Genomic DNA, 20,919 nt, shown 5'->3' with positions numbered 1-20,919 from the left:
TTGCCTGCATGTAACTCTGCAGCCAAGCCATTCTCTTAACAATGTGTCCGTGCTCAGCCTGAAGAGGGCTTCCATGTGCTTAACAGCATAAGGCCTTTTCAGACATGGAAAGGAAGGCGCAAGGTGGCAGTGGCTTTCCTTAGTGACAGGTCCAGAGGCAGAGACCTAATACATCTGATGCAGAAAGTAACTGAAACATGCACTGCTTCTTCAATAGTCAGATTTGGGGTGGCTCCTGAGTTCAGGATGCCCATCCTCACCACTACCTGTAACAGCAGTAGCGGGGTACGCTAACCACGGGGTACGTGGCTTCCATTTCCCTCCACCTTGCCAGCCTGCCTCCTGCTTCTCTTTGGAGCTCAGAGAAGTCCCCAGGATCACAGTGAGAGCGAGAGAGTGAGAGTGAGAGTGAAAAGTATTGTGTGACCACACGTAAACTAAACGCCAGAGGCCGTATCTGACCTCAGAGACGGCTGACACCACCAGAAGGACTTCTATGATCCCAACGCAGGAAAATGTGGAATCTTGCAAAGCACATAGTGTAAATTTGAGTGTGGAGTGAGGGAACTGAATCTAGGGGTGCTTGATTATACAACCTATAAAGTATCACTTCACTTATGAATAAATTAATAAACAAATACATTAATCATTAGTATATTAATAGTACCAACATTTTTTTTTTTTTTGTGAGGAAGATGAGCCCTGAGCTAACATCCATGCTAATCCTCCTCTTTTTTGCTGAGGAAAACCAGCTCTGAGCTAACATCTATTGCCAATCCTCCTCCTTTTTTTTCCCCAAAGCCCCAGTAGATAGTTGTATGTCATAGTTGCGCATCCTTCTAGTTGCTGTATGTGTGATGCGGCCTCAGCATGGCTGGAGAAGTTGTGCGTCGGTGTGTGCCCGGGATGCGAACCAGGTCGCCAGTAGTGAAGCACGCGCACTTAACCGCTAAGCCATGAGGTCAGCCCCCAACATTTTTGATATACATCCAAGGGACTACAACTTATGTCAAATTTACTCATCCTTTGAACTTGTCCAATTAACTATCCATATAAAATAAACTTACCAAACACAGATTTGTGGAGTCAACTTCCAACCACGTGTGTCTGCTAACTGGCTGTAAGGCTCCGAGGGAGGTGCTACTCTCTTGTCGCCTCCTTTTGTAAAATGAGGGGGTTGGATAAATACTTTCTAAATCTCTCTGGATTCTAATTCTGTGACTCAAATGTGAAGAAAGTGGTGAAAAGCAAACGGTTAAGGGCTCATGAGTGCTACATCTTTCCAAAGTGATGAAGCCCTCCATTGGGGCAGAGGCCCTGCTTCATACCTCAGCCAACTACAATGTCTCACATTCGCGGAGTTCACATAACACCCAGCACCACCGCGGCCAGCAGTCGCTGAGGGCTGCTCTCTAACAGGCCCTGTGCTGGGCATTTCGCCTGCAGTGGCTCACTGAATCCTCAAAACAACCAAAATAACAGAATTTTGCAGCAACCAATTCTAACACTAATATTATCTAGGAAATAGCTCTCTGAAGACAGACAGCTAAGTCTAATGCACCATATGTCCTTCTAAAAAATGCCTGTCTGATATAGACATCTTTGAGACAATTGGGAAATCTGGATATGGCCTGGGAATTATGTGATGTTGAGAGATCACTGTTCATTCTGATGGGTGAAATTATGGAATGGTGGTTTATGTAAGGATAAGGAAGTGACTAAGGTGTACTTCCTTCTGTATGAATCCATTTACTTTCACAAATGGAGCTGAAGTGACATACTAAAAAAAGGTGTAATAAAATAAAAACCAATGAAAATAATAAAAATGCAATAAAGTATACGAAAACAAAGAAAATTACAATTAAAACAAAAATCCTAGATTGAAGGAACTACACTTAAGCTTAAAATTTAGCTTTACTGGGATTTACAGTCTTTTCATTTAAAAAACCCAAAGTTTTCCAACATTCTGGTGAGGGAAAATAGCCCAGGATGATGTTCCCCATTGATGATTAAGCAACTGGAAGATGTGGGAAAAGAAAGAATTTGGGGTGTCTCCTGTGGTACTTAGCGACAAGTTACTATCATGACATGCCAGGTATAATCCAAGGGCCTGTAAGGACCATCGCCATGCCAGGGCTGGCACATATCCAGGAGGGAAGACTCTTCCAAACTCTTGTTTGTTAAGGACTGAAAAAGTACTGGCTGATTCTGATCCAGTGATAGCTTATTACAAAGCAAACTCCAGAAACTTTCAAGGAATGACCACCCTTCCCTGAGCACAGCACTAGCTGCTGCCTTGGGTCACCTAGACACTGGCTGTGAGTGCTGAATCTGCTCACTTACCTGACAGTTGTGATGCAGAAGCATCTGCCTTTTGGAACCTGTCTTCAGTTTGAGTTGTATTATCCTGAAGGGTAGACCACTTCAGCAACTGGTAGGCTTTTGTTTCTACAGATTTAAAAAAAGGCACAGATAACTGGATATCCACATGCAAAAGAATGAAGTTGGACCCTTACCTTATACCATACACAAAATCAACTCAAAAAGGGTTAAAGACTTAAACATAAGACTGAAAACTATTAAATTCCCAGAAGAAAACATAGGAGAAAAGCTTCAGGACATTGGTTTTGGCAACGATTTCTTGGATATGACACCAAAAGCACAGTCAACAAAATTAAAAATAGACACACGGGACTATCTCAAACTTAACTTTTGCATGTCAAAGGAAACAATCAACAGAGTGAAAAGGCAACCTACACAATGGGAGAAAATAACTGAAATCATATATTTGAAAAGGGGTTAATATCCAGAATATATAAGGAACTTCTACCACTCGACAACAATAACAAAAATCAAATAACCCAATTAAAAATGGGCAAAGTGCTTGAATAGACATTTCTCCATATACAAATGGTCAATAAGCACATGAAAAGATGCTCAAAATCACTAATCACCAGGGAAACGTAAATCAAAACCACAATGAGATATCACCTCACACCCATCAGGATGGCCACTATCAAAAGAACAGAAAATCAGCGTTGTGGAGGATGTGGACAAATCGGAACTCTTGTGCACTGCTGGTGGGTGTAGCTATTAGGGAAAACAGTATGGAGCTTCCTCAACAAATTAAAAATACAATTACTATATGATCCAGCAATCCACTCTGGGTATATATCCAAAAGAACTAAAAACAGGATCTCAAAGAGTTATTGGCACACCCTTGTTCATCACAGCATTTTCCACAATGGCCAAGAGGTGGACGCAACCCAAATGTCCATCAATAGTTGAATGGATAAAGAAAATGTGGCATATACATACAATGGAATATTATGCAGCCTTTAAAAAGAAGGAAATCCTGTCACATACTACAGTGTGGATGAACCCTGAGGACCTTATACTAAGCGAAATAAGCCAGTCACAAGAGGCCAAGTACTGTATGATTCCACTCATATGAAGTAACAAAAGCGGTCAAAATCATAGAAACAGAAAGTGGAAAGGTGGTTATTAAGGGCTGGGAAGAAGGGGGAGGGAGTATTAGTGTTTAGTGGGTATAGTGTTTCAGTATTGCAAGATGAAAAAGTTCTAGAGATCTGTTGCACAACACTGTGAATATACTTAACACTACTGAGCTGCACACTTAAAAACAGTTAAGATGGTAAATTTAAAGTTATGTATTTTTTACCACAATTAAAATAAAAAGTAGAATTTGTCCATGACAATTCAGGTTTCTGCCTGTTGTCCCAGCATAATAATTAATAGAGTTGTCTTTTGTTAATCAAAAGTTTCCTAATTTAGACAATAAATTATATGGTGATGCTACTACTTAAGAGACATATGAAGCAAATGCAATGCAATGGCACAGTTTGGCTACTCATCAAAAAACATCAACTGAAAAGATATCTGCTTGGCTCCTGACTGAACACTGATTGGATATATGATATTGCTAAATTGTTATTAACTGCTTTAGGTGTGAAAAAAATACACAGAAATACTGAATTTTCTACTACCTAGAAACAAGTTTCTTGAATTCCTCCTACGACGTTAACACTTTTCAAATGCATGCAAATTAGTTTTTTGAACTGTCCCTTTTTAGAAACTCTGAAAACAAACAAACAAAAAACAATTTAGTTGAACCCAGGTTTCAAGACTCGAAGTCAAGTTGTATGAATTTATTTGAGGTGGCCAAATTCTAGTCATTATTTTGAGTGGGTCTGTGGATAGGTTCAACTCACAGTAAAATGGTTCCTCTCCAGTCCAGGCCTTGCAGAAGCGGCTACAGGAATGAATCAGAGGACACATAACTGACTGCCTTGGTTGGTCAGCTGGTCCTCTGGAGCTCTCGCTGCCCTGGCCCTCAGGCTTGCACATTTGAGTGTGGGGTCTCTGGGCTGAGTGAGGGGCGGGAAGGTCAGGAAGGGGAGGCGGCAGCAGGATGAGCTGGGAGACCCCCCGCTGAGAAAATCTAACCAGGCTCATGGTAGGGACAGAGAAGAGCATCTGCAGGGAGCAAAGCCAGGTGCCCCAGAGGGGTCAGCAGCAGCCTGGGCACCCACAGGACACCCTTACCCTGCAGGACTGTTAACAGTGTCTGCTGTAAGTTAAAGTGGGGAAGACTGTTGGGAAAAACAATAAATAATGATCACGTAAAGAACCTGAGAGACACAACTTTCCCATTACCTCAAGTCTCAAGGATGCCTGGATGAAAGAGAGGCTGGAGAAATAGAGTTTTAGCACAGACATAACAAAACAGCATCCACGTCCACATCTCCAACGTGGCCACAAACAAAAGGACTCCTGCTGTCAGCACCGGAGGCTGGCAATCACTGCTTTCCTGCTTTTGCTGGTTCAATTTAAGAACTTAACCATGAGCCCCTTATTACTGGATTAAAACTACTGTCACACTGACGAATAAAAATGTAACTTATCTTGCCCTACTGAGAATCAATCAAGATAAAAATAAGTACTTAAAATGAGCATCATATTTTGAAATATTAAATGCTATATAGTTAAAATATGTACAGATCAGGGACTCAACTCTGAAAATAATAAATCCTAAGGCAACACTTTTTAACATTGCTGGATTGTGATATTAGTTGGGCAAACCTGAACTAGTATTTTGACAAATTTAATAAAGAAAACACCAGATGTCATGCATGCAGAAGGGGAAAGTACTGTTTTGCATAACTTGTGTATATGTGTTGGGTACTGGCCTAGGACAGAAAGTGTTTCTTGCTGTAGATTAGTCCCACTGTCCTAGGACAGCATCATAACACTCTCCTGTCAGTCCTACTACCTATATTACTTCAGATTTGTGGTAAGGTACTTTTGGGAGAGGAGAAGTATCAATAAAATCAAAGAATTCTAAAAAGGTAAGGAATCACTGTAAAAGAGGTAAAAATGTTCTGTTTTGTTTTTATTCTATAAAGATCAACCAAAAAGTTTTTCAGCTTTTAGGATACAAGTCCAGATCATAATGACCATATGCTATTTCTGCACTCAATTATACTGACTTGGTCAAGGAAAAGAGAGCAAAGATAAAAGTTAAAAAAAAAAAAGAATAGGAAAAGAAAAAAAGAGTAGCTTCTTGGTAAACAAAGGCTCCTGGCAGCTGGAAGCTGGAGTTAGGCTTTCCTCTCATCTATTGTTGTGAGGTAAATCATCTGACTCCAGTGAGCTGGCTCTCCTGCTCCTCAGAAAACACGTGCCTTTTATTTTTAGGAGAAGATTTTCGTGAAAAATATAAAGCTAGTAGTTGTGAGTTAATTTCACATTTGGGAGGATTAAGTATTCTGTCCAAATATAGGACAGTATGGATATTATCACTGGTCTGAGTCTAGCAAAGGAGGAATGTGAAGTGAATTCACATTAGCAGCAAGGGACCATTTTACCACTCTGGAAAAGAAAGGCCATTTCCATGTTCCACACACTTTCCATTCTGGTTTCCTTCTCTTCCTTCCTCTTATTCTTTTTTTTTAATTGAAGTATAATCGACATACAGCATTATATTAGTTTCAGGTATACAACATACTGATCCAATATTTGTACATATTGTGAAATGATCACCACAGTTAGTTAACATCAGTCACCATACATAGTTACAAAGTTTCTTTTCTTGTGGGTGAGGAATTGTAGGATCTACCCTTCCCTTGCTTCTTGAAGGACTTGGACTCTGTAACTGGCCTTTCCCTTCAAGGCTGCCCTGAGTCTGCTTTCAACCGTACACAGTTTTGGAGGGATGTAGCTTGTCTCTCCAGTCTCGTTCTCCCAGAGCCCACCCCGCTTCCCAGCCATAGCTCCTTACTGGTATTTGATCTTTAAACCTTCTGTAGCCCTTCTCTAAGCGGAAAGTCAGTGAAGCTCACCCGGACAATTTTTATCTGGGACATAGCCGCCCTGACCTAAGTAATAGAGGGTTGGCAAAATCAAGCTGAGGACTGCTGGGCACATGGCCTGCTTCCATCCCCGATGCATGCTTCCTCGTGTGGTTTAAGGGCAAAGTGAAGTTTAAAAGGTGAAAGGATTAAGTGTATTCACTTGGAGGAAGAAACACTAACTGAGGCAGGACCAAGACACCAAACCAGCCAGAGGGGTTGGAGCAGGCGGCAGGTGCTGCTGTCTAACAGGAGGTCTGTGTCGGGCAGCAGATGCTCAGAGCTGTGGTCATTCTCCCATGGCATGTATCACACCCTCAGTCACCCCTGTTTTAGTCAGAAGAGCTGCACAAAACATTTGAAGGACTGGGAAACAACCCAAAAAGGAAAAACAAAATTAAGGTTTGGTTAAAAAATAACAATGAGAGGATAAAGGCTACATAGCCTGCGTAGAAACAAGGGAAGAGGGTTTAAGAACAGAAATTGCATAGATTGGACAGGGCAGGATTATAAATGCAGATGCTCTGGGGCCAAGCAGGTAGCACAGAGAAGTGAGTCTGGCCAGCTGGAGAGCACATGCCTGGCCAGGGGGGACAGCTGTTCTCCGGCTACAGCCAACTGCTGCCAGGTGGGAAAGTGGGCCTAGTCTTGCCAGACTCCTGCCTTTCTTAAAAAAAAAAATACAACACTGCACAGGCCAAACAGAACACACTGGAAACCTCGAAACTAGATGGTGGTGAGCAATTTTTTCTGTGTTCCCTAAAAGTGGCACAAGAACACTCGGAGAAAAACTTCAGCCAAGGGATATAAGCTAGATGTTAGCAAAAGCTTCCGTAGTTGACAGAGCTGAGAGACCCGGGAACACACTATCAAGGCAGGCTGCAAGAGCTGTGTGGAGGTTTTTAAGTAGCTGCTTGTATCAAATAGACCAGGCTTCAGACTCTCTGGAGGCAAGAGTCTACGTCTTGCTAGGGGCACTCGAACAATTCAGACCTCCTCCTGGAAAAGCCTAGAGGTCTTGGCCAGGACGCCAACTTCATAAGTCAAGTAGGCAAAGCTACGGGCGTGAAGTTTCTGGTAACTCAGGCCCAGGCTCTCCTAGAAGGAAGAAGGATAGTGAAGAATCAAGCAGTTCAAAGCTGCACTGTATTGCCCTGCAGATTTATAGTTACGAAATGAATGAACAAACAAAAGAGCAAAAGTAACAAGTCTAGAGTTCAAATCAGCCTGCTATAGACAAGTGGGGGCCGAGTTCCTCCAGTTCCAAGGAGAAAAGACTTGAGTCTTCTCAACTGCAAGTAAACCCTAAGTCTGCAAATTCGAGGACTAGGTAGCCCCTTAAGGCTTTACTTTCCAGCCTGTGACTGAGAACTCCAGAGAAACGTTTCCACTCATTAGTCATGTCAAACTCTCAGAAAATTATTGAGAAGTGCGTATAATTAGATAAAACAAATATTTCTAAAGAATACAATTATTGTCAATTACAATGTTCTGGTACACACAGAAACAAATATATCTGCATGCTCAAGCTTTCAGTTCTGGATCTCTCAGTCAAGCATCTATTATACACTCAAATCTGTGTCAAGATTTAATTTAAAAAGTAGAAAATATTGCAATTTAAAACATAAAATAAAGGAGTCCAGGGGGTTAAAATCCATCCTTGGCTATTAATTCCAGACTGATGACACAAAGAGATAAATATGTTTTTCCCTACTTTGTTACATAAGCCAGCCAAACCCAATGATCTATCTTCCTACAAAGTGGTGAAGAATCACTGAGATTGTTTTTTTTTTTTGATATGCATTTCGTGTCTAGAAAATGGAAACAGCCAGAGAAGGAAAGCGAAAACATGCTGAATAAAGGGAGATAGGAGAGAGATGATGTTGAGGAGGGAAGAAAGAAAAAGCCTCAACTTCTTATCTTTTATTCTCTTTTATATGCAAATGTACACCTGCTAAAATACTTCTAAATCTAGAAAGAAAAAGAAAAAGAAAATATCTGATGAACAAGTGCTTTTAACAACTCATTACAAGAACCAGAGAGAGGCAGGGTTCACCAGCCTCTAGGGGTGTCTCCAGGCAGAGAATCTGCCTCTGGCTTGCGCAGAAATCCCTAATGAAAGAAAGAAAAGTTGGGCCCGGAAAAGGAGTAACAAAGGGAGATGCAAACAATACCATCACTACAAATAGAAAAACAACCTTGAACCAACAAAGAACTGGGCATCTTTGAGTAAGGAAGTGGAATTACTATTCCTATAGGAAGTATGTAGAAATTTAAAAATTAAATTTGAAAAGTATTTTCTGTCCACTGAGTTTCCCAGTGCTGTTACTTTTCACATATTTCTACACCCATGCAAATTTTTTTCCACACATTTTACTAGATGTGTTGCTGATGCAGCAAACATAGTCATTTTTGTAAAATAAAATAAAAATTGTGACATATATTTCTAAAATTAATTCTAAAGATAAATATTATCACTGAAAATCCAGAAGTCATTTGTCTAGTAATCTGCTCAAATGAAAACAAGAAAATATTAGGATATGGGTGCCTTCACAATTCTGAAAATACAGAAAACTCATCCATATTTAGGATTTTTTTCAAAGGCCATAAGTCAATGTGAACCTGAAATACATAGGTTGGATCCATGACCAGAATCACTTTTCATGTCCAGACTTTCTGCAATAAACTCCACTCCCCCAGTGTCGTGGGCCTGTAAATCTATTGCCAAGGTTTCTCTGTGCTCTCAGAGACTGCTGATGTACAGAGAAGAGAAACTCCTACTTCACATGAGTTGCCTGAAGCTGCTTCAGAAAATAAATATTTAGGGGCCAGCCCTATGGCATAGTGGTTAAGTTCGGCATGCTCCGCTTCGGCAGCCTGGGTTCGCAGGCTCGGATCCTGGGTACCAACCTATACAACTTGTCAGCCATGCTGTGGCAGCGACCCACATACAAAATAGAGGAAGACTGGCACAGATGTTAGCCTAGGGCTAGCCTTCCTCAAGCAAAAACAAGAGGAAGATTGGCAACAGATGTTAGCTCAGGGTGAATCTTCCTCAGTTAAAAAAAAAAAATTTACATCACATTCTTAATTTCTACGGAGTAATTCAACAATTACACTTGAAAATAAATGTCAGGCTTGTAACTGAACTTTAACGAATGTTCCAAAACTGAACTGAACAGTCCCGCTGGTATTACTTCATATGTAAATTTATAACCATAGTGCCTGCCACTTAACATTGTTCAGCCATGGGAGGGGAATTTTTAACTCTCCAAGTCATGCAATCTTGAACTTTTCAAAGATTGAGTAATCTTGATCAGGAAGCTATATTTTATTGGCATAATTAAATATTTTTAAAAACAGTATTTTTAGCAATTTGCATTCAATGATTTATATAATGAGAAGAATCAGAAATAAAGACAATAATATTATCATTAGCATTATAGTAGGGTCAGGAATAATCAATGTATAAGATGAACTAGATGTTAGAAATGTAAAATATGAAGAAATCTCTCTTCACCCCCTACAGTGGGTTGAATGATGTCTCCCCTAAAATTCATGTCCACCCAGAACCTCAGAATGTGACCTTATTTGGAAATAGGTTCTTTGCAGATGTAATTAGTTAAGGATCTCAAGATGAAATCATCCTAGATTTGTGGTGGGCCCTAAATCCAATGACAGGCATCCTGACAGGAAGAGTGGACACAGAGACAGAAAAGAAGGTGATGTGCTGATGGAGGCAGAGACTGAAGTCAAGCTGTCACAAACTGAGAGCCACCAGAAGCTGGAACAGGCAAGGAAGGCTTCTCCCCTAGAGCCTTCAAGAGCACGGCACTGCTGGCCTTTGGTTTAGACTTCTGGCATCCAGAACTGGGAGAGAATACATTTCTGTTGTTTTAAGTTTGTGGTACTTTGTTACAACAGCCCTAGGAAAATAATACACTTCCTGATCCTCGATTTTATTAAAATATCCGAAGCCCAACCTCTTCTCTCCCCACTTGAATCTCTTGTATAAAATGAAGGTGTTTCACAACATGACCTACAAAGGCTCTTTCAGCTTTGAGACCCCCTGCTCCATGGTTCTCAAACCTGGGGAGTCACCTGGGGGTGTTATAAAAGACTGATGCCTGAGCCCCACCCCTAGAGGTTCCGATGTAACTGGTCAAGGGTGTGGCTGGGGCATAGGTATCCACCCAGGATTCTACTGTCAACGACCAAGGAGAATTTCTCTAGGCATTTATGAATTAATTTCCTTGAATGCAGGAGCAACCAATCGAAAACACTCTTCAGAAAGGTGCCTTTCATTCTTTACTGACCATGTTAAACAAACACCACCGCCCTGCAATGTCATGAGTGAAGACGCTTTGCTGTAGCAGCAAAGGGGAAGCCCCAGCAGCCTGACATCTACCACAGAGACAGGGCCACAGGGACTGCAATGGACAATCCAGCAGCATGAGATGGTTCCCCTGGTTTTGCACGAGTTGGGGCTCCCAGGCTTGGCAGGTAACACGTCTTGCCTGATTCTCGTGCATTTCTGGGACAGGACAGGTGAGACACATTCTTAGTAAAGTCTCCTTAGTGGAGTGTTACGCCACTGTACTCCGGCAGTCCAACGTTGTCACCACAGTCTTCTCTCCCAGGGTAAATCCAGTCACCAATGACAACCTGGCTATTGTATGTTCCCAGCCTTTTCCAATTTGATGTAAAACTCAAGCAATAACGTTTTGAGAAGCACTGCCCAGAACCCCAAGTGGCTGACCTCCCTCACAGCTTCTAAATGGACATACCTTAGTATGACATTGAATATTTCAGCTTGCCAAAGAATATCAGTGAGAAATGGCACTGTCAGGCAACCACTTTCAACACAGCTTGACCAAGAGAATTGGAGTCAAAAGAATGAGAGGCTGAATGGACATTCTTAGAGGCTTAATCCTCTTGAGATAAAAGCTGAGAGCCCTTTTCACATGGAGCTTAAGGAGATGAGTTTGCCAGGATGGGCACGTGGGGTGGGGAAAGTATTGGTAGAGTGACTGAGTGAAAGAGACAGCGTTCTGGCCTGAATCAACAAGCATTTAAGGAAACTCCTTAATCTTTGGATTCCAACTCGTTTTTACTCATTCGTTTGACAAACTGAGTGCCCACTGTGTTGTGTGCCAGATACCGTGTCAGGTGACGGGTTTCTATGACATTTAGCATAACCTGTGTCACTTGCTAAAACTAAAACTCACTTCACTCTCAGAGGTAAATTCAGTATGAATACAAACAAAATTGCCAACGTGGGAAATTTCACTTGGGGGTATAAGTAGTTCAGATGAGATTTTCTCTCATAATCTGGATAAGCATGGCTTTAATCCTGGTCTAAGTGTTCCAGGGAAGCACTGACCTGAGTATTCTAGTCCTGCACGTGCACTCAGGCTCGCCCCGCTTTATAAAGGGCACACACACCTCTTGGCAAAATCCATACTCGGAAATCCTTGCAAGCGCCCACCTCTCTAGGCCTAACACAAGAGAAAGGAAAGGTATAGCTTCGCTCATCGTCACTCGCAAAGCATCTTGTGGAGCTCATCTTTTGTGATGATATACACTGATGTTTAATTAATCCAGACACCTTGATGCAGTCGCCTCTCTTGTAAAACGAAAGCAGCAGGCTGGTGGAACAGAAGTAGTTCAGGGATTAAATCCTGAAGTTTGAGTTCGATTCAAGATCCAACACACTAGCTATATGGCCTTGAGCAGGACTCAACCTTCCTAAGTTTCTGTTGGACTGACTGTAGAATGGGTCCCTAATGTTTACCCCACAGGGCTGTTGTGAGGATCAGAGATGATGAAGACTTAGGAGGGGCAAGGACCCAGTCTTATTCCCAGGACTTAGCCAAAGTAAAGGTGTAATATACATGCAAATGATATACTATCTATTATAGGGAGAAAACCACACATTCATAGATATCAAAATTATTCTTTCATTTCTACCTTAATTCTTCAGTGTGAACAACCAGACTAATAAAAGGGGTAGATTGTGTTAACAACAACAGATCATACAGGCTGTGGGAATACTTATTCTGGTTGTGTGTGTGTGGGTCTGTGTACGGGAGGGTTTCTATGTAAATCTTAGCACAGATTGCAGGAGCTCAAGTTATGAAACCAACACTCTGCAAATGATTAACAAAGCAGATGCCTTCAGAGTGACAGCAAACTCTTTAAGGATGAGCCCCTCTGCCAAGGAGACCTATGTTTGGAAGTAATAAGCAAATAAGAAAGGGAAATAAAGAAATGAGAATATTGGCACATTTGATTTCTTTCATATGGAATGAGAATCACAGTCTCTTAGCATTAGAAGGAATGTCAGTTCCAGAAACAAGAATTCCTTCCACAGTGTCCCTCTAGAGAGTAGGTTCCTGCCATGGTTCAAGCACCCAGCACAGAATCTTATACCTGGAAGACACTCAGCTTGGTTTTGCCTCAAAGAAGAGCTAGAAAGTTGTTCCATTACTGAGCTGTGAATTCCTTCCCTGTACCACTCACACACAGAGCCCCCTGAGTTAGACTCTAAAACTATGCTTGATCAATGTTCTGTCTTGTACGTGGAGGCCTCGCAAATATTTAAAGATAGCTTTTGTAGGGCCGGCCCCGTGGCTTGGCGGTTGGGTGCGCGCGCTCCGCTGCTGGCGGCCCAGGTTCAATCCCGGGCGCGCACCGACGCACCGCTTCTCCGGCCATGCTGGGGCCGCGTCCCACATACAGCAACTGGAAGGATGTACAGCTATGACCTACAACTATCTGCTGGGGCTTTGGGGGGAAATAAATAAATAAAATAAAATAAAATAAAAAAGATAGCTTTTGTACCCTTCTCAGGTTAAACTTCCCCAGGGCCCTCATCATTCTGAAAGTGGTCTAACTTCAGAGCTTCCCCTCCATTCTGCCCAAACTCCTGGTGCCTGCCTGGGTTCACTTCGGTGTCTTTCTCTACTACATCTCCTCTGAGACGGCTGTAAAGCAAATAGTCACGCAGAAGGACCCACACTAAAGAAGAGCACTTCTGGACTGTCCAAACTCACTACTGGAACATGCTGGTCGTCAATACATCAATTCAGGAAGCAGCTTTAACAAGTAACTTTCAATCATAACATCAACTGGGTTTAGTTACACTAAAGTAGCCAAAGCTTCATTATAAAGCAATCTCATCCACAAGGGAGATTCCCACAAAAAGGACTCACGGGAAAATGTTGACGATAATTTTAGTGTATTAAGAATACTGGTGCCCTCATTAGACTCAAGGTTTTAAAAAACATTCTGTGTATATCTGTGTATATTTCCCAAAACATGTTCCACAGAATATTAATTCTGTTGGCTGTTCATAGGAAGGATTCCATTTTCAAATAGAAGATAATTATTTGAAACTTTAAGTTCACACATTTAAATGGTTCATTTACTGAAAGTCTAAAAGTTTTCAACGTGCTCCCGTGCACTATGCATGTTGCAGAGGGAGAGAGCGATTATGCGGGATTTGGTCAGAGGATGTGTATTCCCTGAAGCATTTTCGGGGTGGAGCCTGCACAGAACACGCTTGGGGAAACGCTGCATCCGCCCGTCCACACCGTGAGGCGGCACAGCAGGGGAGGACTGTCGCCTGGGAACCATGTGCCCTGCAACGCCCTCACCTGTGAGCCTGTAAGAGTTATGGCATATAGTCACTCACAGGCAGAGATGCTGGGCCTTGACCAGTGAGATCCCCAGGAGCCACTGCACCAGGTTGCTGTGATTCTTCTCTAAGGGTTTCTTCATGGGACTAATTAGAAGTTCCAAAAATATCATGCAACTCTCCTCAAGATTCCTTTTTGATAGGGTAAATATCCTTCTGGATTCAAATCATCAATTGAGTTCTTAAGTGGAAATTTCTTGCAGAAACTAATTTAGCGGTACCACTGGGAAGCACTGTCTAGGAGGAATTATGGCAGCACAGGGCTTGGGCGAGTCTTGGTCCCAAGTGGCTACCGCAATTCAGGAGGTGGTGTTCAGATGCCTTTCCAAACTCTCATACACTGCTGGTGGGAGTGCAAACTGGTGCAGCCACTATGGAAAACAGTATGGAGATTCCTCAAAAAATCAAGGATAGAACTACCATATGATCCAGCTATTCCACTGTTGGGTATTTATCCAAAGAACTTGAAAACACCAATTTGCAAAGGTACATGCACCCCTGTGCTCATTGCAGCGTTATTCACAATAGCCAAGACTTGGAAGAAACCTAAGTGCCCATCAAGGGACGAATGGATAAAGAAGATGTGGTATATATACACAATGGAATACTACTCAGCCATAAGAAACGATGAAATCCAGCCATTTGTGACAACGTGGATGGACATTGAGGGTATAATGCAAAGTGAAATAAGTCAGAGGGAGAAGGTCAAATACCGTATGATTTCCTTCATTAAGTAGTAGATAATAACAACAATAAACAAACACATAGGGACAGAGATTGGATTGGTGGTTACCAGAGGGGAAGGGGGGAGGGAGGAGGGTGAAAGGGATAATTCGGTACATGTGTGTGGTGATGGGTTGTAATTAGTATTTTGGTGGTGAACATGATGTAGTCCATGCAGAAGTAGAAGTACAATGATGTACACCTGAAATTTTTACAATGTTATAAACCAATGTTACTGTAATAAACAGATGCCTTTCCAAGACTCATCTCAGGATTATGCTTTCTGTGGCACTGTACCCCCAGCCCCCTGCTTCTTTTCCTCTTTGAGTTTGCTTTGTGAGATTCCTTTTAACTAGATGGCATTGGTTTGAAAAACTGGGGACTGTGGGGCCAGTGCAGAAGATCAATACTACTACTAACATTCACATGAATATTATTATTATAAATCGCAGCTTACATGTATTGAGTGTGTAGTACACGCCTGGCACTTGCACACACACGATCTCATGTAAACTTTAAGACCATCTTGCCAGGTGGTATGTTTGCTTTCCCAGTACAGAGGCTCAGAGAGGTGGAGAAATAGAGCAGGGAGTAAAATGCTGACACTGACGGCTGATGCCAAAGCCCAGGCTCAATTGCAAATCCCCTCAACCCTGAGAACAGCCTCTGGAATATTCCTTTTCTTTGGAATATTCTAGAAGGAATGCAGCCCATAAAACAGGAAAGTCTCAATAAAACTATTATAAAGGGGGAGGCAGAGTCTATCTTTTTTTCTTTTTCTTTGTGAGGAAGCTCAGCCCTGAGCTAACATCCCATGCCAATCCTTCTCTTTTTTTTGCTGAGGAAGATTGGCCCTGAGCTAACATCCGTGCCCATCTTCCTCTACTTTATATGGGATGCTGCCACAGCATGGCTTGACAAGCAGTGCGTCGGTACACTCCCGGTATCTGAACCTGAGAACCCTGGACTGCCACAGTGGAGCGCGCGTACTTAACCACTTGCGCCACTGGGCTGGCCCCAGACTCTATCTTAAATCAAACTATATACCTGCTTTACTCTACCAAGGCCAAATCTCCAATAATTATGCCAAAGACACAAAGATTTAATAAAAAGATAATGGTCAAGAACTTGAGATTAAACTAATACAATGTTATATGTCAATTATATCTCAATTTAAAAAACTGGGGAAAAAAGAACTTAGAGATCAAAGTAGTTTCAATGACAGACATGACAACAGCATTAAAGAGTCAAGGCACATGAGGCCCTCAAACATTAATTTCATGGGAAGTCCAGTGGGTGGGGAGCAAAGAAGAAAGAGAGTATGGTGGCAAGGACAGAATGGAAATGCTCAAAGTAAACGGCTTTGAAAGTTTATTTTTATATCTCCCAAGTTATTTTATATGTCTAAAACTTTGGCATGCAACAGGCACAAAGCATTTTTTTCTTTATTTCTTTCTTTTTTTTTTTTTTTGGTGAGGAAGATTGGCCCTGAGCTAACATCTGTTGCCAATCTTCCTCTTTTTGTTTGAGGAAGATTGTCTCTGAGCTAACATCTTTCTCAATCTTCCTCTATTTTGTATGTAGGATGCCTCCATAGCATGGCTTGATGAGCAGGGTGTAGGTCTGCGCCCAGGATCTGACCCCATGAACCCCGGGCCGCCAAAGCAGAGCGTGCAAACTTAACAACTACGCCACCGGGCTGGCCCCACAAAGCATTTTTTTAAAACTGCCAACTATTAATTGACTGATGGCAGGTTGTTGGAATTAAAATTTCTTTAAAAATCTTAATGGTAAATAGCCCTTATTATTTCTAGGCACATCACACCTCTTTCTGCAAGAAAAAAAGAAAGATTTGAAACTCCAGTACTTAACTATCTCTTCTCTTATAAAGAAAGTCTATGAGAAAATAACGTTTGCACTAATTTTGAGGACAGTCATCTGCTCACAGCAGGGAATGACTGGAAAGAATACCGAAAAGAGAAGCAAGAATGGGCAACGAGATCACTTCCTGGTTTCTCTCCAATAAGTCTTTATAATTTTAACTGAAATAAATTCAGAGGTCATTAGATACTTCTGCATTCAAAGGTAAATGCAAGAGAAAAGTTTCCAAATGACTTCTTGATTATCTGCAATTTGGGATCATCTACACTTCTACTAACAAAAAAATAAAGAGGGAACGCTACCAGAGTTTTCTCAAAATGAAGAATAAAAATGCAATAAACACATCACTGGGAAAATGTTTAAAAGAAAAGAAAACCTCTGTATTTCGGAATGAAATATTATCTGATGCAGAATATATACAATAATTGCTCTACTATAAACTCTTTTTTCAAAACCAGAGTTCATCACAGAAACATGAGTTTAAAAAATTAATCATCAGGCTATGAATCGTATTGTCATAAAAGAAAGCCATTCTTTTCTGCTTATAAACAACAAAACGACCACATATGCAGAAGCGTGCCTCAGTACCGCAGTGCAGTGGTGTGGTTACTTGTATAAATATTTAAAGTCAGACCTTTGAATTTATAATGAAGTAGTGTACCACTTTACAAAATAAGATCCTAGTAAATTTAGACGTATGACAAATAGAACTCTGTTCAGAATACTCATTGCTGCTGTTGATATTCTAAAACTAAAAACGTAATGATATTCAGATTCCAGCTAAACAAGCGTAATACATGTGCAGAAATCTTAATAGGTCTTGATGAAACGTTACTGCTAAAATTTTTAAATTATCACATGGGCTTTGTAACTGAGGCACAAGCAAGCTTCTTGTCTGGCATTTTTTTTTCCTGCTCTTATTTTAATGAGACACATTCAATTATCACAGGAAAGAAAAGAGTAAAATCAGAAACAGCTGTAGTTGGCCACACAATGACTGGTGTTCCCCACGGAGACTGACCTTGTCACACAGACGCAGGTGCTGAAAGGCTATGTGATGGGGTGCTCACACGTGTAACTGTGTAGCATGATCATGAAGAATTCAATAGGCATGGTTATTTTCCACCTCAGTTTATGCTAATGTAAGCGCACACGTCATGCTCTTACAATTCATCGTCCCCTTCAGCACGTAGTAGTTGAATATACTTGCTCTTAGCAGAGTCCACACACCACTAACCTAGAATGTTCTGATTATAAAACAAGGTTGAATCCTGTGTTTGAAACTCTGAGGCAACCATAACTTTACCTGTGATTGGAATCTTTGCTGCCACGCTCTCTTCCTTGCTCTCGTCTCCGCAGCCACTTGAAACGTCTAAAAATCAAACACACGATAATAAAAGTGTATTTCAAGGTTATATTTACGGAATAGGCCTTTGCTTTTTTTTTTTCTTAACTGCCATTCCTTTTATTTTCACTGCTTCCCCACCTCCTTTCTTTGCTTAGTTTATTTCTTGTCTGGAATAGTACTGTTCCTAAAAAGAAACCTATTCTAAAACTAAGGTATCTCTATGCTGCTTTCATGCAAAATGATTTAGCCTGACATCTATCAAATTTGACTGGGGCTTAAAACAAGCGAGCCTCAAATCCTGTGCATGTGTATCAGCTTCTGAATATATCCTGAGCAACTCATAGCTCTCCTGGGAATACATTATAGCGGTTTATTGGCATGTCTTAACAATAACGTTAAAATAATCACAATTTTCGGGCCGGCCCCAGGGCTTAGCGGTTAAGTGCGCACGCTCCGCTGCTGGCGGCCCGGGGTTCGGATTCTGGGCGCAGCACCGATGCATCGCTTCTCCGGCCATGCTGAGGCCGCGTCCCACATACAGCAACTAGAAGGATGTGCAGCTATGACAGACAACTATCTACTGGGGCTTTGGGGGGAAGAAAATAAATAAATAAAATCTTTAAAAAAAAATAATAATCACAATTTCTGGATACTAAAAATTGGTTATTAAGTTTTGGGGGGCATAAACTGATTCTTAATCATCTGTTTAAACTTATAAAAGGTTCTATTATAATTAAAAAGAATGTTTACCAATTATGAGTAAATTCTATTAAGTGATATCAAAAACTTCACAGTACTCTATGTGAAGTACTTGATGGACTCATTTTCATAGAATCATCTTCATCTTTGTGGGATGATAATAATTATCTACTGCCAAGTGCTGTTAGTTCTGTTAAGATTTCAATTTATAAAAACTTATTTTATTGGAAATTCAGCAGGACAGCAGATCTACAATTAGGTTTCCTATTCCTGTTAGACTAAATGAAAGCATATATTTATTGGAAGGTGGTATAAAACAAATAACATATTATACATATTAAAATTAGAAGTGTTCTTGAGTCTGCTTTATTTTATAGGTACACCTTGAGAAAGGGTGTTTGTGTTGACTCTGAATGCGTTTTTGCTGTGGACAGACCCTTTAACAACAGTTACCTTGTTCCCTTGTAAGAACACTGTTGAGCCATAGAGTGGGTTCAGCTTCCTTTATTCCACTACTGTCATTCAGAATAGATGGCAAGCTGCAAGATGATTCATTACTGTGAACGGCCGAACTATCGTCACACTCTTCTGTAGGGGCTTTTTTCAATAACGCTGCTGTCTACAGTGTTTAAAAGAAATAAACTCTTTTATCTGTGCAGCAATTAAAAGAAAGCGGAAAGTATTCATATGAGCCAGCAAATGAGTATTCAAGAGAGAAGATCAAGAGAACAGTCGATCCTTAGGGAGAGATGAAGGGATTTCTGTGACTAGTCATGTGTCTTGCTGGTATGTGTGGTGGGGGCACTCTATGAGTGCCACCAGTAAGCCACTCTGCTTTCCCTGGAGAAGTTCTCCTGGGTGGAAACAGACATCACTTAGGAGAGAAGGAGTATTAAGTCACTTTGTGTTTTAATGAAGCACCCAACTCATTTTTTTTCCCACATCAAGTAATTATAAATTTTTCTGATTTAAAAACCTGCAGCTCAATTATGTAATTGCCTAATAGAGTATGCGGGTGCTGTGGATCTTATCTGGTCTCAAGGGGACATAATCCGAGTTGCAGCGGCTTTAATGATGTATTTACTCAAGAGACAGGATTGACTCTAGCTGACAGCAAGGGGACCCACAGGTAAACATCATTTACATGTGACTGTTTACTTAGCCATTTACCCAAGAGATCAAAGTAAATATTTCTGAGCTTCATTAGACTCTTAGCCAAGTAATTTTTAGTAGAACTTTCTTAAATTTTGAAAATCTCTTATTTTTAAGATTTTTATCTACAGAGAAATATGTAACTCATGCTATTTACTAAAGGTGTATATTGTTTCAATACAGGGAAACAACCAAAGATACTTGATTTTGCTAATAGTAAAAGCATGACATGTAAATCAAAACAGTCCTAGAACTCACAAAAGCATTTTGTTCTAAAGTTTGCAAGGCTTGCCCTGCCCACGTCATTTTGGTAACATTGTTCTTTACGGCTGTGCATTTCTTCAGTCACAACCTAACAGTTTCAGAAACTGCCTGCTTACTTCGATTTTTAAGGACAGATTTTGTGATTAATTTATTGGTAATTTTTATGATTGTCACTAAGATGAGATCAGGATGATTTAAAAGGGAACAAAAAACCTACGAGGGGAGGCAGAATAGCACTTGATTCATAAGTTATTAATTGGGCAGCCCCTTCTCATTAATAATGGAGTTATTGGGCCAGCCCCGTGGCTTGGCGGTTGGGTGCGCGCGCTCCGCTGCTGGCGGCCCGGGTTCAGATCCCGGGCGCGCACCGACGCACTGCTTCTCCGGCCACGCTGAGGCTGCATCCCACATACAGCAACTAGAAGGATGTGCAACTATGACACAACTATCTACTGGGGCTTTGGGGGAAAAAATAAATAAATAAAATTAAAAAAAAAAAAACAAAAACCAAGCAACACTGAGAGATCCTTTAAAAAAAAATAATGGAGTTATTATTTGAAAAATTATGAGTGGATTGGTTGTCTGGAACTGGGAATATGTTTTCTAATATAAACAACACCTTTTTAAAAGAAGATGACTAGATAGGAAAGGGCAGTGGACCACTGCTTATTTCAGCCTTGACACGGCTGAGATGTGACCTACTCGAGTGAACAAGAATGGAATACAATGTTGTTACAAAATGGTACTAGAGAAAACGGACAACAAAACCGGAAAACAAATCC

The 20,919-nt window shown here is 41.0% G+C and overlaps 1 protein-coding gene across 1 annotated transcript in view; it reads right to left on the bottom strand.

Annotated features, from left to right (window-relative positions):
- The window catches only part of LOC131401949 (centrosomal protein kizuna-like), a 263,865-nt gene that overhangs the window by 870 nt on the left and 242,076 nt on the right, over nt 1-20,919 (bottom strand). Inside the window, exons 9-11 of the mRNA XM_058536997.1 lie at nt 19,175-19,336; nt 17,981-18,046; nt 2,344-2,448 (exon numbers count right to left, since the gene is read on the bottom strand). Coding sequence (XP_058392980.1) covers nt 2,344-2,448; nt 17,981-18,046; nt 19,175-19,336 — 333 coding nt within the window. The remainder of the gene's footprint in view (nt 1-2,343; nt 2,449-17,980; nt 18,047-19,174; nt 19,337-20,919) is intronic.

Source organism: Diceros bicornis (genome assembly GCF_020826845.1).
Source record: "Diceros bicornis minor isolate mBicDic1 chromosome 27 unlocalized genomic scaffold, mDicBic1.mat.cur SUPER_27_unloc_1, whole genome shotgun sequence".
In the NCBI taxonomy this organism is placed as follows: domain Eukaryota; kingdom Metazoa; phylum Chordata; class Mammalia; order Perissodactyla; family Rhinocerotidae; genus Diceros; species Diceros bicornis.
Note: the sequence above shows the minus strand (reverse complement) of the source record. Positions and strands in the feature narration are given on the sequence as shown.